General features: G+C 46.4%; 1 protein-coding gene across 1 annotated transcript in view; it reads right to left on the reverse strand.

Moving 5' to 3' along the window:
* Nucleotides 1-413: 413 nt before the first annotated feature.
* The window catches only part of DLGAP3 (DLG associated protein 3), a 49,657-nt gene continuing 34,929 nt past the window's right edge, over nt 414-15,141 (reverse strand). Inside the window, exons 6-10 of the mRNA XM_054999453.1 lie at nt 13,768-13,853; nt 7,914-8,338; nt 6,298-6,389; nt 4,537-4,680; nt 414-632 (exon numbers count right to left, since the gene is read on the reverse strand). Of these exons, the coding sequence (XP_054855428.1) occupies nt 414-632; nt 4,537-4,680; nt 6,298-6,389; nt 7,914-8,338; nt 13,768-13,853 (966 nt within the window). The remainder of the gene's footprint in view (nt 633-4,536; nt 4,681-6,297; nt 6,390-7,913; nt 8,339-13,767; nt 13,854-15,141) is intronic.

A 15,141-nucleotide genomic window follows, 5' to 3' on the forward strand; every position in this document is an offset into this window, starting at 1 on the left:
TGACGGGCCTAGAACCCATGGGATGCGGAGTGACGGGGTTGTTGACGGGGGCCCCGAACCTGCAGGACAGTGAGAATAGCTCAAGTCAAGAGGGTGGATAAAAGGGGGTGGGGAAGAAAGCCCATCAAGGAGGCTAGGCTGGGGAATAACAGAGTGAAAGGGGAGACCAGAGGAGAGTGATCGGTAAAGTCTGGTCCCCAGCAAGTCCTACTTAGTGTGATGAATGAAGGGGCCAGAACCCTGATTCCTGCCTCTCGGGTGTCAAGCCCAAGGATGACAGGAGTTTTTAAAAAAGTTTCGAGACCGTGACGGGGCTGAGGGTTGCCCTCCCAGAGAGATGGTGGGGCACACCCCGCAGATCACAGTGTGCATTCTGCATGGACAGGTGGGTTAGAAAAGCTGCTCCCACCCCCTCACAGTCTGGTCTGGGCCTCCGGGATGTAGATTTCAATGCTGTCGGCGCTCTCAGTGGCTGAGCTCTGGCGAAAAGAGGCGGCCCGCTTGGCTGCCAGGAGCCTCTTCCGGGCCTCCTGCCGTTGCCGGTCTACGGAGTCCAGGGAACGGTCCTTCACTGGGTGCAGCCGGGAACGTGGTGGCTTCTTTGGTATCAGTGGAGGCACCTTCTTTTCCTCCTGCCAAGGGATGCAGAGAAGACATTTAGTAGAGCAAGGGTCCACTTGTCTGGGCATGGTGAGAAGTCTTGGGAGGGTCTTGCTGGTGGCAGTGATTGCACACAATGCTGTGCGTGCAGGGCAACCGTAGTGTAAATGTACCTTGCACAGGCAGAGTTGTGTTCTGTTAGTTGCAGGCCAACCTAATTGTCATGGCATCCCACAATGCCTCCTGGAAACTAGTCTATACAGTCTGCGGAGCAATCTCTAGCCCCAACACTCAAATACACTCAAATACAATTTCTAATATTCCTAGGGGATACAGAATAACTCTCCAATCAGCATAAGCCTATGGTGTGGAAATGCCCATGGAGTATGCACACTAGGTTACGCGCATGCACATCCATGACTCCATGGATGTGCATGTGCAGGTACGAATGTGCAAATCTGCAGGTATGAATGTCCATTCTTTGTTCCTGAAATGAATTTATGAAAGTTCTGATTGTTACTGATCTTTCTTGTTTCCTTCCTCCCTAGATGTACCGTCTGACCTTGGGAAAATTAATTCCATGGGTTGCAAGAACTAAAAACTATGGATTGGAGGGAGGGGGTTGCAGTGGGGAGGGGGAAGGGGATGAAATCACCTTTCCTGCCTTTTCCACCATTCCTTTATTCTTGCTCTGATGATCACAGGATTTATCCCTATACATGGACCAATCCATGTGCCAGAAGTGTGATGTCTGAAGATCTTGAATGTGACTAAACATCTCTACATGAATTTAGGTTTGTCCACGAGGGTGGGCATCTGCTGGCATGAATGCGCAGGTCTGAGTTGGAAAGCATGTGCAGAAAAATCTGTGCAAAGGTGTGAAGACATGAGATGGTCTGGGTGTGCCGATTTCATGCGCTCAAGCCTGCATGGGCTGTAGTATGCACATCCCATATCTTGTTCATCCCATACTTCCCCATGCAGACATGCATGTTCATACCCACAGATCTGTGTGCATGCATGACCTTAGGGCCTTATCTGTGCTCTTAGCAAGATGTCGAACTGCTCCTTATGGAGATGTTCTCTGTTTCTGGCTGTTCTGCAAACTCCTGAGCAACATCACCAAAGATGCCCTCTTAACTGAGTTGGGATGTGGGGCAATCCATGAGGGGCGGCGGGAACTGGCGGTGCACAGAGTGAGCAAAGGACCACATGAATCCATGAAACTGCCTTATACTGAATCAGACCCTTGCTGCCTACTCAGACTGGCAGCTGCTCTCCAGGGTCTCAGGCAGAGGTCTTTCACATCACCTGCTAAACGGTCTTTTAACCGGAGATGCTGAGGATTGAACCTGGGGCCTTCTGCATGTCAAGCTGAGGCTCTTCCACTGAGCTATGGCCCTTTCCACATCTTCCGGAGGAGGGTTTTCATTTTGCAGAGGTAGAGTGAAAATGAGAGCATAGATGCTGGTGCTGGCTGTTGACACACACACACACCCCGCCTAAAAAATAGGGCACAACCAGACTTGGCAACTCTGGGCACCAGCTGCAGTCCTGAATGTTAGTTTCAAAGGGAGCATGCACAGCTGTGTGTGGGTGCGGACAAGGATGTGCCGTGAGAGAAAAGGAGCATAAAAAAAAATTGAAACAGCTCCTCAGCCAAGATGGAAGCCACCCTCCCTCTCCATTCAGCAGAAAAAAAGCAAGCTTTGTTGCTCAGCTAGGAGTTCATTTAAAAAAAAAACAGAGAGAAGAAGAACAAAGATTCATTAAAAACACCCAATTATTTCTGCCTGGACCAGCAACATAGCTCTAGATCAGCAGAGAGAGGAAGGGAGGGAGAGAGAAAAACAGCTGTGATCTCTCTATCTGAATCCCTCATCCCTCTTACGCGTACCAAATCTTGCAGGACGCCTGGGAGGAGAGGAGGCAAAACTGCAGCTGACTTGGCCAAGGAGACAAGCCTGCTTGTGGCTGTGAAACAGGCACATTGCTGCTCTTGTTCTCTGGAGATGATAACTGAAGGTTGCAGTGGGGGTGGCATTTGCTGGGATCGCAGCACTGGCAAAGCGACTCCTGCCCCAACGGTGCAACCAATTTAATCTAAGCTGGGAGGAATTCTCCATTTGCACACCTTGCCTCTTCTAGATTAAATTCACCAAAGTGCCTTTCCCATGGGACCCCACCCCTTCCCCCAAATTCTGGATCCAATGTGGGACATTTGAAGGGCCATTGTTTGGATGAGAGGAGGGGTCTGGCAGTGCCCTTCTAGGCAGAGTTATACCCTTCTAAGCCCATGAGGTGGAACACTGCTTTGGAGTGTACTGTGAAGCAGCGAAGGGCACAGCTACAAAAGGGACTATGTGAATTGCATAGATAATGCATAATGCGTTTGCATCTGTTTAACTTGCACAATCGAGTCTGCTCATCGGAAACTATTTAGTTTCCAGTGCCCTAGTCAAGTTTCCTTTTTCCTGCCCTTCCCCTGCAGGAATTTCACCAGCTTTTCTCCATAAGGACTAGAAACTTGGTCTGCCTACTCTCAGTCTCCCATTTACTTATTTAAAACATTTCTACCCGGCCTTTTCTCCTCAGACTTCAGCAGGCTAACAACACCATGCTAGGAGGCAAAGACACAAAGCCCAATCCATAAGATTTTTAAAAAATGCACTTATTAAAAACGCAGAATTAAAACGCACACGTACACAGATCACTGATTTTTTTAAAAAGCACAGAATTAAAAAGCCCACAGAATCAAAACCACACCAAATTATAGAAACACGCACAATTAAAAAAGAAATGTCACATTTCCAGATTTGCGCTGAGTGCTTGCACATGTGTGGAATGGACAAACACATGGATAAAGCAAGGAGGTTCTCGGGATATGCCAAGACGCATCTCCATGGCATCCATTTTGTGGGAGCTGGCACAGCCGCCTGGCACATTACATCAGATCTCTGTCATGTCCACGTCACTAAAGTTCCTTTGTTTGTCCAGAAAACTGACAGGGCAAGTAGTGAGTGAGCAAGAACAGGGGAAAGGGCCATTCCTTTCCAAGAGGACCTTCCCCAGCTTTCTGTTGGAAGGAGGAAAGCAGGGCCATTTCCAGATGGCTTACCTGCACCTGCAACGTGGTGCCACATTGCGGGTGCAGGTAAGCCATCTGGAAACGGCCCAGGATGCCTGAAGGGCAGGGCCACCATTTAGGGAAGGGAAGATTGCTCCTCAAGGCCATTTGCATCTTTACCAACTCTTGGGTTCCTCAATGACTACCCTTGTTTTCTATGAAATGGGTCTATGCAGCAAGGAATGTATGCCAAAAGCCCAAATCCCTCGGCTTTGAGACAAACAACCACCTCCTGAGGACAACTCTTTATAATGCATTGGGTCACCTTGCCATTGTTGTTATGGGGTATAAAAAAGAGGAGAATCACAGAGCAGATGCGCTTCATACAGGCTGCTCTATGGTTCTGCCATTCTTATTGTCCTACGGAGACTACAAGGGTTGGGGGCAGAGGGAGGGGATGCATGATAGTGGAGGGTGGCAACTTCAGGGATACCATTTTCTTTCCCTCCCCTCCTGCAAAATCATAACATTTAAAATCAGATTTAAAAGCCCCAACTCCTTCATCTGGGATACATTCAAGACGAGGCGGTGAATTTGCCCCCTGTCAGTGGCAATCTCCCTGCCCTTCCTCAAGAACTGGAGGTCTTGCTTCAAGGTAATTTGTTCTCCCAGGCAAGGTATACCCATCCTGCCCTGGGCCTGTGACATTACCATCTGGGTCCAAGGGCCCAGAAGGGAGTGCCAGTCCATCTCTTGTGCGTTAACGGCTGGAAGAGATCCAAGCACCATCACGCATCAGAGCATTTCTCTTTGTGTTGCCTCAAGTGAATCTGCTTTCCATTCTGTGTTTACCACTTTTCCGCCGTTACCTTGGGCTCGAGGGGTTTCCACCCATTGGCTTTAAGCTGGTGAAGTTCCGCAAACTTCATGCTGACGTCCTCAATGGAGAGCTGCAGGAGATCCCAGAATCCTGCCAGGTCCTGGAAGGTGGGCACGGGGAATGCGTTGGGGTCCTGCCAGGAGGGAGAAGAAAAGGAAATGGGGTCAGTAGCTGCTGTCCAAGACAGCCCCCTCCCATTAAGGGTGCAGATATTTGGAAGGCTAAAATGATCAAGACTGGGCTGAAGTCCAAATGTAGAATTTTGCCTCTGATCAAGGACGGAAGGAATCTGTTATGAAAAGTGGCCAAAGTGATACCTTCCATCTTCTGCTTTGAACCCACTGAGAGGGAGAGTACTGGTAAGAAATGTTAAGTAATTTTCGCCCTTACCTCTGATATAGTCAACTCTGCATTTTCTAACCTTTCGATTGCCTGTTTCTGTATCAAAACTGAAGGTGGCAAAAAGGTGGGATAAAAATGTTTCATTGGTTAGAGTGTTGGGCTAGGATCTGGGACAGCCAGGTTCAAATCCCTGCTCTGCCATAGAGGCTGGACGGGTGACTGTAAGCCAGTCGCGCACACTCAGCCTAACCTACCTCACAGAGTTGATGTGAGGAAGAAATGGAAGTGAGGAGAATGATGCAAAGTGCTCGGGGTCCCCATTGGCGAGAAAAGTGTACATGAAGTAAATAAATAAATGGATCTCTGGTCTGGATTGTGTCTGCTCTGAGGGAGGGTAATTCTATCATATATTGGGAACAATCAAACTGAATCTAATCACATCTGATCCAGACACAGAGGGATTATCTGCTATCAGTGAAGGCTGACTGGAAGCAGGCGAGGCCGGAGCACTGGATTGTGTAGAGATGCTGCGGCACTGCCTCCCTTGTGGGTGAAAGTCTCGGGTTCACAGGAGTCTATTATTATGTCATCTGTTTATTTCATGTGGCGCTCTAGCAGTTCTCTTGCGGCAGGCTCATTGGAAATTCCTGGGTCAGATACTTGGTAGATGTGTTGGAGAGCAAGGGAACAAATGCAGGCTCTGTGAATCAGAGATTCTCCATAGGTATTATAAGGGTCAGATTGATTTACCGATTCATTAAAATCGTTATACGCCATCTTCCCCACCATCAAACAGTGTCTCAATGTGGCTTCCAAATGCAGGCATAACACACCACATAAAGAGATGAAAAATATTATAAATACAAAATGGCCAAAAAAGGCCCTAAATTCCTAACTGCTGCACATACAACTTCACGAGCATTGTTTCAATTCAGTTCATTTGCTCCCGAAAGCCTCCTTGAACAAGGCGGCTATGCAATGCCTCCGGAGCTGTGCCACGGTGGGAATCCCCTTGACCTCCTAGGGGGAACGATTCCAGAGAATAGGTGCCATGGCTGAGAAGGATCTTATCACAGCAGATTGAACGGATATCAGGAATGGGGGACTCTCAAGAGAGAGCCCGGGGAGGATTATCACATTTACTTATGAAAAAACCCAACCTCAGAGTTAGTATTCCCTAATCCATACTGAGACAGAATAAGAGTCAATAAGGACCTAACTATACATTATGTTTTCTCCAGGGACATGCCAGGTTTGAGTCAAGAGACATGTTCTGGAGTTCTGTCTCTCTCAGGAGGGACAATTCACAATCTACTTTGACAAGAGAGTAATTGGCTTAAAAACAAAACAAAACTGTAAGTCCTGGAAGGCGTTTTAAAAATCTAGACACACAGCAAGATCCGCTCACCATGTTCTGTTGGCAGAGTCGGTAAAACTGTTGTACTTTCTGAGACATTAGGAGCTGAGCACTTCCTACGGCGCTACGGATCTTCTCGAGGACTGTGAAGAGAGAGAGAGAGAAATGACACACACAGTTCCAAAGGCACCTTGGAGAATCTCCAGTGGTCCTCCAGGTCTTAAGCTCTGGAACAATAAGGCTGTGGCCGTGACTCATGTATGCACTTACATTGGAGTACGTCCCACTGAACTCAGTGGGACTTATGCATGAGTAAATATGCATAGGACCACTCTGTAGGAAAAGCAAAAATTGGACATAAAGAATTTTTAAAAAACCCTATTTTCTATTTCTTTTCAAAACAGTACATGTATGTACTTATACAAAGGTTTACGTGCCAGTCTTTTCCCCTAGAAGAGTTCCTCGACTGCTTCCCAGTCCAAATAAGAAGTACAGGTAATATTAAAACTGCCTTCCGATAATGACCAATTGAGCCCAGAGTGACAATTTCTTTAAAAAGCATCAAATTAGGTCAAAATACTGGATAGGATCCTACAACTCTGTCCTGCTAAATCTTGCTTTCCTTTTCTCATGGGAAAAAAAGATTCTATTTCTTGGAGGAACTTGTTCTCCATCGGAGGTAAACTTGATGGAAAGAAGTTGTAGGACCAACTTAGTGTAAGGAAGTCACAGTGTCCAACCCATTAATGTTAGCATTGTCCACGGCAGCCAATAACTACTGATCTCAGACCAAACTGGGTATTACATGGGAGAATGGCACTTAAGTCTCTTAATTTTAAACTCCTTCAGGTGGTGGTGTGGGAACTAAATGTTTGAATGCCCTCTCCTGAAAGCAACAATAAAAAAAATGGTTGCACATTTTATATAATTATCAGATGCTATTCGGTTTAAAATCTTCCAAACAAATCACAAATTGATAACCCCATGCCAATGATGCAAGACAGACTTTTCCCTGCCATGTTTCTTTTGTACCTGCAGAGAATTTTATTTTATGTGGAAGAACTTTCTGCACTCGGAAGTGGCATGATCCAGCAACCCAGGGGTCATTTCGTAAAAAAAGAGCTGGAGGAACTCATTAGCACAACTTATTAGCATATGTTATGCCCCTTGACATCACCGGAAATGTGTCATTAGCATAACTGATTTGCATATGCCACACCCCCTGACATCACCTATCCAGGCTGTTTTGGACCCAATCCTGACCATTCAGGGCCGAAATTGGGCCCAAAATGGCAAAAAGGGGCTGAAAATGGCCAAAAAGGGGCCCAAAATGGTCAGGATTGGGCCGCTGCTGAGCGGCAGAATGATCCACCAACCGTCAGAGAATTGATCTGGGCTGTTTCGGCCCCAATCCAGGCCGAAACAGGCCCAAAATGGCCGAGAGTCACCTAACATGTGACCTCTTTGGGGAACTACTGGAACTGCATTCCTGCGCGTTCCCCCTCAAAATGAGCCCTGCAGCAACCAATTCCTTGTGCATGCAGGAAGACGATGGTGTCACTTGGCTTCCTGCACTACAGCCACTGGACCAGACTGGTTGTGAGTGGGAAAATGGCAGACCCGGAAGGACTGCTAGAACTGACCCACGGGGCTCTGTTCTGACTTACTTTCTTCTGGCAGATCGTAATCTTCTGCCTCCAGTTCCATCTGCTGGCACCAGCCTTCCATCTTTTCCACTTCTGCCTGCAACAGTTTAATGAACCACTCGCCATCCCGGTGGCAAGGCGATGCTCGGCCAGAATCGGGCAAGCTGCGTGAACCTCTGTCCATCCAAGAGTCCTGGCGGGGCACTTCCACCGTGTCGTACTGCATCTGGTAATCTTCCCGGTAGGCCCACTGGCCTTGCGTATGCACCGTCTTGTATACGGAGTACTGCCGTGTGGATTCTGGCTCAGAGGAGTGCCGTTGGAAGGAGCGGCCGAACTGAAGCGCCTTATCCTCTGTGGCCACAGTCAGCCCAGCCAGGCCCTCCAGTTCTAAGTCAGCCTGCACACCGGCTGTCACACTGTTTGACCGTTTGAACCGAGCTCGCCTGGAACAGGAAGGAAAAGGGGTTAGAGACCTTGCGAGAGGTAAGACAGAGGTCTGAAAAAGGATGAACTGTGAGGAGGGAGGGAACCGGGAGGTATTTCTCTCTCTACCCTTGATGGAGAAAGAATGGGGAATTCGAGGAAGTCATCCTTTGTCAGAGGAATACTTGGGCTGTTCTCACACACATTGAACAATGCCCTTTCAATACGCTTTAGCAACCACTTGTAACTGGATTTTCTTGTTCCACACGGGAAGAACCACTTGCAAAGTACACTGAAAGTGCATGAAAGCAGCTTTGATGGAAAGGAATTGCATGATCTATCTTAATGGAACTCTGCCAACTTCCTCAGAGCTTGTTCACGTGACAAAAATGATGGGCTATCGGGCCAGGACTGGCAAAAGAGAATGCTTGCACAATATATAGCTAAATGCTAGAATTTGCTGCCACAAGAGGTCCCACTCCAAAGACAATTGCAAGTTGTCATCAGTTTGGCATTTCTCAGGGACACAGCCTTCTCAGTGGTTGCCCCAACATTAACATAATCCCTTCCCTTTGGAGGTCAGGGGGCAATGCCAATTTCTCCTTGAGCAGATGGATGAAAATTTTCCTTTTCTGCCAGCTTTAATGATGGTTCTCCTCAGTGCTTTTTTTCAACTGGAACGTGACAGAACGGAGTTCCGGCACCTCTTGAAAACGGTCACATGGCTGGTGGCCCCACCCCCTGATCTCCGGACAGAGGGAGTTTAGATTGCCCTCCGCGCCGCACCACTCAGCGGCGTGGAGAGCAATCTAAACTCCCCTCTGTCTGGAGATCAGGGGGTGGAGCCACCAGCCATGTGACCATTTTCGCTGAGGGCGATTTAAACTTTAAAAAACTACCCCCTTGTTCCAGCCGAACCAAAGCGATGTCATTGTGCGGTCCTGAGTTTCACCACTGAGTTCCACCACCTCTTTTCTCAGAAAAAAAGCCCTAGTTCTCCTGATGTCTTTTAATCTGGGGGTGTATGTAAATTATTAAACCTTTTAATTGTTTTTAAGGTTTGCTGATATTTTTAAGTTTTAATGTTGGTTCACATGTTGGTTGTAAACTAGGCTGGGAATTTTAATATCAAAGGAGTCTAAAAAAATGTAATCGATGAATAAACAAATGAATAAATGACCAGCAACATGTGGGAAGTCTGAGATTTGATTGAGAGACCTCTCTGCTTAGCCATTCTTCTTCCATGAAGATTAGCCGAGCAAGGAGCTAGTCCTTAATAGCTGCTTTAAATTGCTAGTGATTTTTACTAACAGAGAATCTGAAACTCCTTCTTAGGTTCTAACACATAAATAAGATATTATATGGTTTATCCATCGTTACCCAGAATATAGAGAAGTTTCCCCCACATTCTGATGTATTCCAAATGAATAAGGGTCCATCTATCTACATATTACAAAGGCCGTTTTCACACGCCTAAAACCTCCGGAAAATCGCACAAACCTCACGGCACGATGGCGTCTTCATAGCGCGATTTCCTGTTTAATGGTGTGATTTCTGACGTCATCGCACCATTAAACAGGAAATCATGCTATGAAGACGCCGTCATGCCACAAGTTTTGCGCGACTCTCCGGAGATGTTTACAAGTGTGTGAAAACGGCCAGTCTTTGTGCTTTCTGAGGAACAACGTAAGGACTTTCTCATCACATGTACGATGGGAGGTTTGTGCCTCCCAGATGCATCCTGGCTCTTTTCTGTTGTGATCACAGCATGTAGGGAGATGTGGCTGCTGCTCCTCTCCCCCTTGCTCTTTTCATGTCCTCACACCACCCCACGGAGTTGGGATTGTTTCCGTGGTAAAAAAATCACATCACATACATAGCTGCAGGGCTTTTTTCCAGCAGGAACGTGGTGGAACGGAGTTCCGGAACCTCTTCAAAATGGTCACATGGCTGGTGGCCCCGCCCCCTGATCTCCAGACAGAGGGGAGCTTAGATTGCCCTCCGCGCCGCAATCTAAACTCCCCTCTGTCTGGAGATCAGGGGGCGGGGCCACCAGCCATGTGACCATTTTCTCCAAGGGCAACCCACTGAGTTCCACCACCTCTTTTCCCAGAAAAAAAGCCCTGCATAGCTGCATGTAAGTTTCACAATGGAGCCAATCTCCATGAGGCAGTTTGGGGAGAAGCAGCCGCTTCTCCCCACCTGCTGTGGTCGCAAGCTGAAAACAGTCTGTGTGTATCTGGGAGGCACAAAACTCCCATTGCAGTTGTGATGCAAGCTGAGGACCTGAATGGGCAGATGGATCCTGAGGGTAATCCCAGATGGAACGGTGGGTGGCCTCACTTTAACTTGGGATTCAGTGTTAACATTGGGAGATATTACATATATTTAAGGACTTTTGCTTAACTTGACATCTGTATTTTTATAAAGGCAATAAGACTGTAGTTTTAAAGTCTGTGAAAAATGTTAGGCACTTTTATTACATCATTACATATTACATTGCCTTATTGTATTTTTTAAAAATTGTAATTCAGTTTTATTGCATTTTTACTGTACACATCATAATGTTTTTATGGCATTCTTTCAAAATTGCGTAATCCGCCTTCAGTGAGAAAGGCAGACTAGAAACTCAGTAAAGAAATACATTCCGTTTTATGCAGTATAACCTTTTCCTGTGCTAAATTGCATTATCTGTTATTATCATTATTACACACACATCTAAATGGACACTGCACCTCTCTCTTTCTTTGCCACTAGGTATGCAGCATGACTCAAATCAGAGTGTAAAACAACAAAGAGAAAAAAAACACACAGCAGATACAAAGCCCCAGTAAAAAAAATACATATTACCCAAATGAGACAGCAAACACCAGTACTGTGCAAAACTCATAACAGAGAGAGAGAGAGAGACTGCATCTCCACTAAAAAAAAAATGCCAGAGGCGATGTACTATAAAAGCACCAAGGATAACTATCCTGCTGGGGTTAAAAAATGCCTTCCGTGCTTGTTGCAAACTAATCGACAGCTTAAATAGATGGTCTCGCCAGTTCTGGTCCTGCTGGGTCTCTTCAATCAGGTTATCTGTTCTGTGTTCTCTCTCCTCCCCTGGGGCAAGACAGTTCTTAAATAGCCTTGCAGAGGCACTTGTTCAAAGGGTAATTCATTGACAAATCTTATAAATCTTGCCTACCCAGAATGATTTTCATTTTATTTGGTCTTTTGTATCTTTGGTTCTTCTGCTGGGGAACAAGGTGGCCAAAGTGGGACTTCGTTTGCACCAGGACGCAGCCTTGAATTTTATTTTTTAAAAATGAGCACAATGGTGTCACTTAGCATGTGCAGAGTACCTTTCAGCATACATGCAACACAGAGAAGCAGGGCATTTCATATGCTGTAACTTTGGGTGTACTTGACCAGGAGCACCTCGCTTTTTAGAGATGAACCCACTAGAGGATGAAACTTAGAATCTGACAACAGCCAACGAACAGGGGCTTCTTCATGTTCTTTTACTAAGATGTCTGCTCCCTCTTCCTCATGCTGGTTGGCCTGTTTCTATGGCAACCAGCACTGGATGGATGCTGAAGGACCAGAGTGAGTGAGAGAGAGAGAGAGAGAGCGCCAGCCAGTCCCTCTCTGACTGAAGAAATGGAATAGCTAGCGAGTGGTCACCTTGTGTGCTCCGTGACCATGCAGCGAACTGAAGGGAAAGACAAGAGGGCGGGAGTGCGTTGGAGAATCTCGGACAGCATTTAAAGCTGGCGTACCTATTGCACATGTACATGCACGCACGCTCAGACTAGCAAAAACTTCTTTCACATAACAGCAATCATGTTGAACTAGACCAAAGGCCTATCTAGTTCAGAATCCCTTCTCATCAAATGAGGGAGCAGAGCCTGCAAGCAGAAAACAGCCCTCCCTTGTGTAAGTAGTCAGCCCCAGCCTCTGACATATTTAATATACAGGTCTATGATATAAAATCATAGGGCCCCTGGATTAAACTCAGCTTGATCCGCAGCAGGGGGAATTCCAGCTGGCTGGGCAAGAGGGTTGCTAAGACCCGCCCGGGAGATCAAGCATGAAAGGAAGGTTCACGCTAATGCAGAGTGACTGGTGGGGATTGTATTTACGGCCTTCCCAGCTACAGGTGTGAGCTGTGATAAGACAGGGTCTCGTTGTATCACCCCGTTTAGCACATTCCGATACCCTCCTTCCGTGATGAAATCCCCACCCTAAGATAGAGGATCAATCAACCAGCATTGATAAGTTTGATTTGGCTCTGGGAACATGTTTCTTCATATCTAAATTCATTAACTCAGCTCCAGGAAGATTAATTAGCAAACTTCCCCTTTGTGAGGCAGCCGGAGAGATCCTCTTCTTATCTCCAATGAGAGAGATTCCCTCTCACCTCATGGTCTCCAGAAAAGGTCTCACCTACATCTCTCTCCCCTGCAATGGGGAATTTCCCTCTTACACCCAAGCAGCCACGATGCTGAATTAGTTGGCTGAGGTAAGGGAAAGTAATGCTTTAGACTAGGATTCTTTCTTCTACAAAAAAAATGCTGTGAATGGAATCTACCCGTAAGTTCTATCTTTTCTACAATTACTTGCCTGAGGACGTTACTGCATGTTGCGGAAAACACTTCTAACTGGTTAAGTCGGCTACCAAACAAAATACAACTGTTTCCAGGACTTTTTTTCTGGGAAAAGAGGTGGTAGAACTCAGTGAGTTGCCCTTGGAGAAAATAGTCACATGGCTGGTGGCCCCGCCCCCTGATCTCTAGACAGAGGGGAGTTTAGACTGCCCTCCATCCTTCAGAGTGGAGGGCAATCTTAACTCCCCTTTGTCTGGAGATCAGGGGGCGGAGCCACCAGCCATGTGACCATTTTCAAGAGGTTCTGGAACTCCGTTCCCCTGCGTTCCCCCTGAAAAAAAAGCCCTGACTGTTTCTAATATGTTCAACTCTGGAAGGCGTCAAGCAGCAAAACCAAAGTGTGCATCTGAGCAGGTGCTAAATAGCTGCAACCGAGCCCTATATATGGATTAGGGAGAACAGCTCCCATATCTGAGGATGTTAGGGGAGCTGGAGTCCTGGGACAGGATTGCCAACACTGCCTTGGCAAATGCTGGGAGATTTTGAGGGCAGTGCCTGGGAAGGGTGGAGTTTGGGGAGGATGCAAAGTAGGTTAGAATTCAAACTACAGCCAGTATTGTATTGTCAAAACATTATCAAACATCTCTTTTTATGAATCACCACAATAACCCTGTTGTTAGCAGCAAGCATTGCAGACCTCTTTGGCTTAGATTCTCCAAAGAAAATCTGTATGGTAAATATTGATTTCAGAACTTGGCCTGCTGGTGGTGAGAATGAGGCACAAATGCTGGAGATTGCAAAGGCCAAAGATCATGGAGGGACACAAGCACTGAAGGGGGATGTTGAACCTGCAGTACCTTTTATCTTCTTCTACTTGTACCCCGATGGAATGGAACTCCCGACGGTTCCTGCTTTCTGTGTCAGAATCAGAAATGGTTTCCACCTGTTTGGGAGTTGCAGGGGAAGATGAAAAGGACACCAGGTAAAGGTAGATAGATCAATGGAACAATAAAGGAAAGGGATGTGTCCAGAAGTGGAAGCAAAAGAGGTAGAATTTTAAAAAAAAGAGCAGAGGAAGCAGACAAAGATTGATTAGCAAAGGATAATTCAGAAAGAGAGAGAAGTGGAAAAATGACCAGAATGAAAGCAAAAGAAGGGAAACAGGTAGAAGATAGATAGAAAGAAGTACAAAAGGAAGCAAAAGAACAAATAAAACAATGAGCAAAGGGATAGAATAAGAAGAGAAGTAAAATAAAAAAAAACAAAGGAAGAGTGATTGAAAGAAAAAGATGGACACATGGAAGATAATAATACCACTCGGAAGTAAAATGTATAGATAGGGAGGAAAATTTTTAAAAGCATCAGGAACATGGTTATATTGATGAAGAAGTGATATTTAAGAAGACAGAGACAAGGAAATAAAAAGATTCATAGATGGCAGGAATGGATGGGAAGGAGAGAGAGAGAGAGAGAAAGTCAGCAGTGAGGCCAAAGCTCTGCAGAAGCATCTTGCAAACCAGGCATGTGAATTTTAAATCCCAAGCACCAGATGCAAAAGGAAATCCAGATAAACTCTAGGAGCGTAGAGCAGGGATCAAGTGCTATAGAACCCTGGCCTTTCGTTTTATCCCTTCTTCCCACAGGATGCCAAGCAAACTTCAAAGGCCCAAGCCTTATCGCCAAACCAGCTGGGTTAGAAGAGAGGAGAAAGTATAGCCCCAGATTCATGAGAGCGCCTTCATGGAAGAACAGGGTTCCTCTGGCCTAAAAGGCAAGCTCATAACAAGCGTTTCACTTGCGTCATTCAAGATCGGTACCAGCTCTCTCTTTTTTCCAGATTCCGTGCCACAAAAATTGAAATCCAGGCAATGAAACAGATTACACACCTCAATTGATTTGCTAACCTTTTTGCACCAAAATGTTGCCTTATTTTTAAACCAATATTTAGTTGACAGACAAATGGCCAAGGCCAGAGAATGTGGGCAAATGAAGACCCCGAGAGACACAGAGCTGGATCCTGAAGATTTCTTCAGTTGTGGGGTTGGGGGGTGTGCGCTTCCCTCTAGCAGAAAAGAGCCAGCCATGCCTCGCACCTGATACTCTTTCAAGTGCTTTGCATCAGGGAAAGATTCCCTCCACTGGGGAAACTGCCTCGACTAGCAGACTGGATTCATAGGATCCAACACACACAGGGAGATGGACAGAATTCAGCCAAGGAAATTATGCAGAGC

Source organism: Eublepharis macularius, chromosome 15 (genome assembly GCF_028583425.1).
Source record: "Eublepharis macularius isolate TG4126 chromosome 15, MPM_Emac_v1.0, whole genome shotgun sequence".
NCBI classification, from domain to species: domain Eukaryota; kingdom Metazoa; phylum Chordata; class Lepidosauria; order Squamata; family Eublepharidae; genus Eublepharis; species Eublepharis macularius.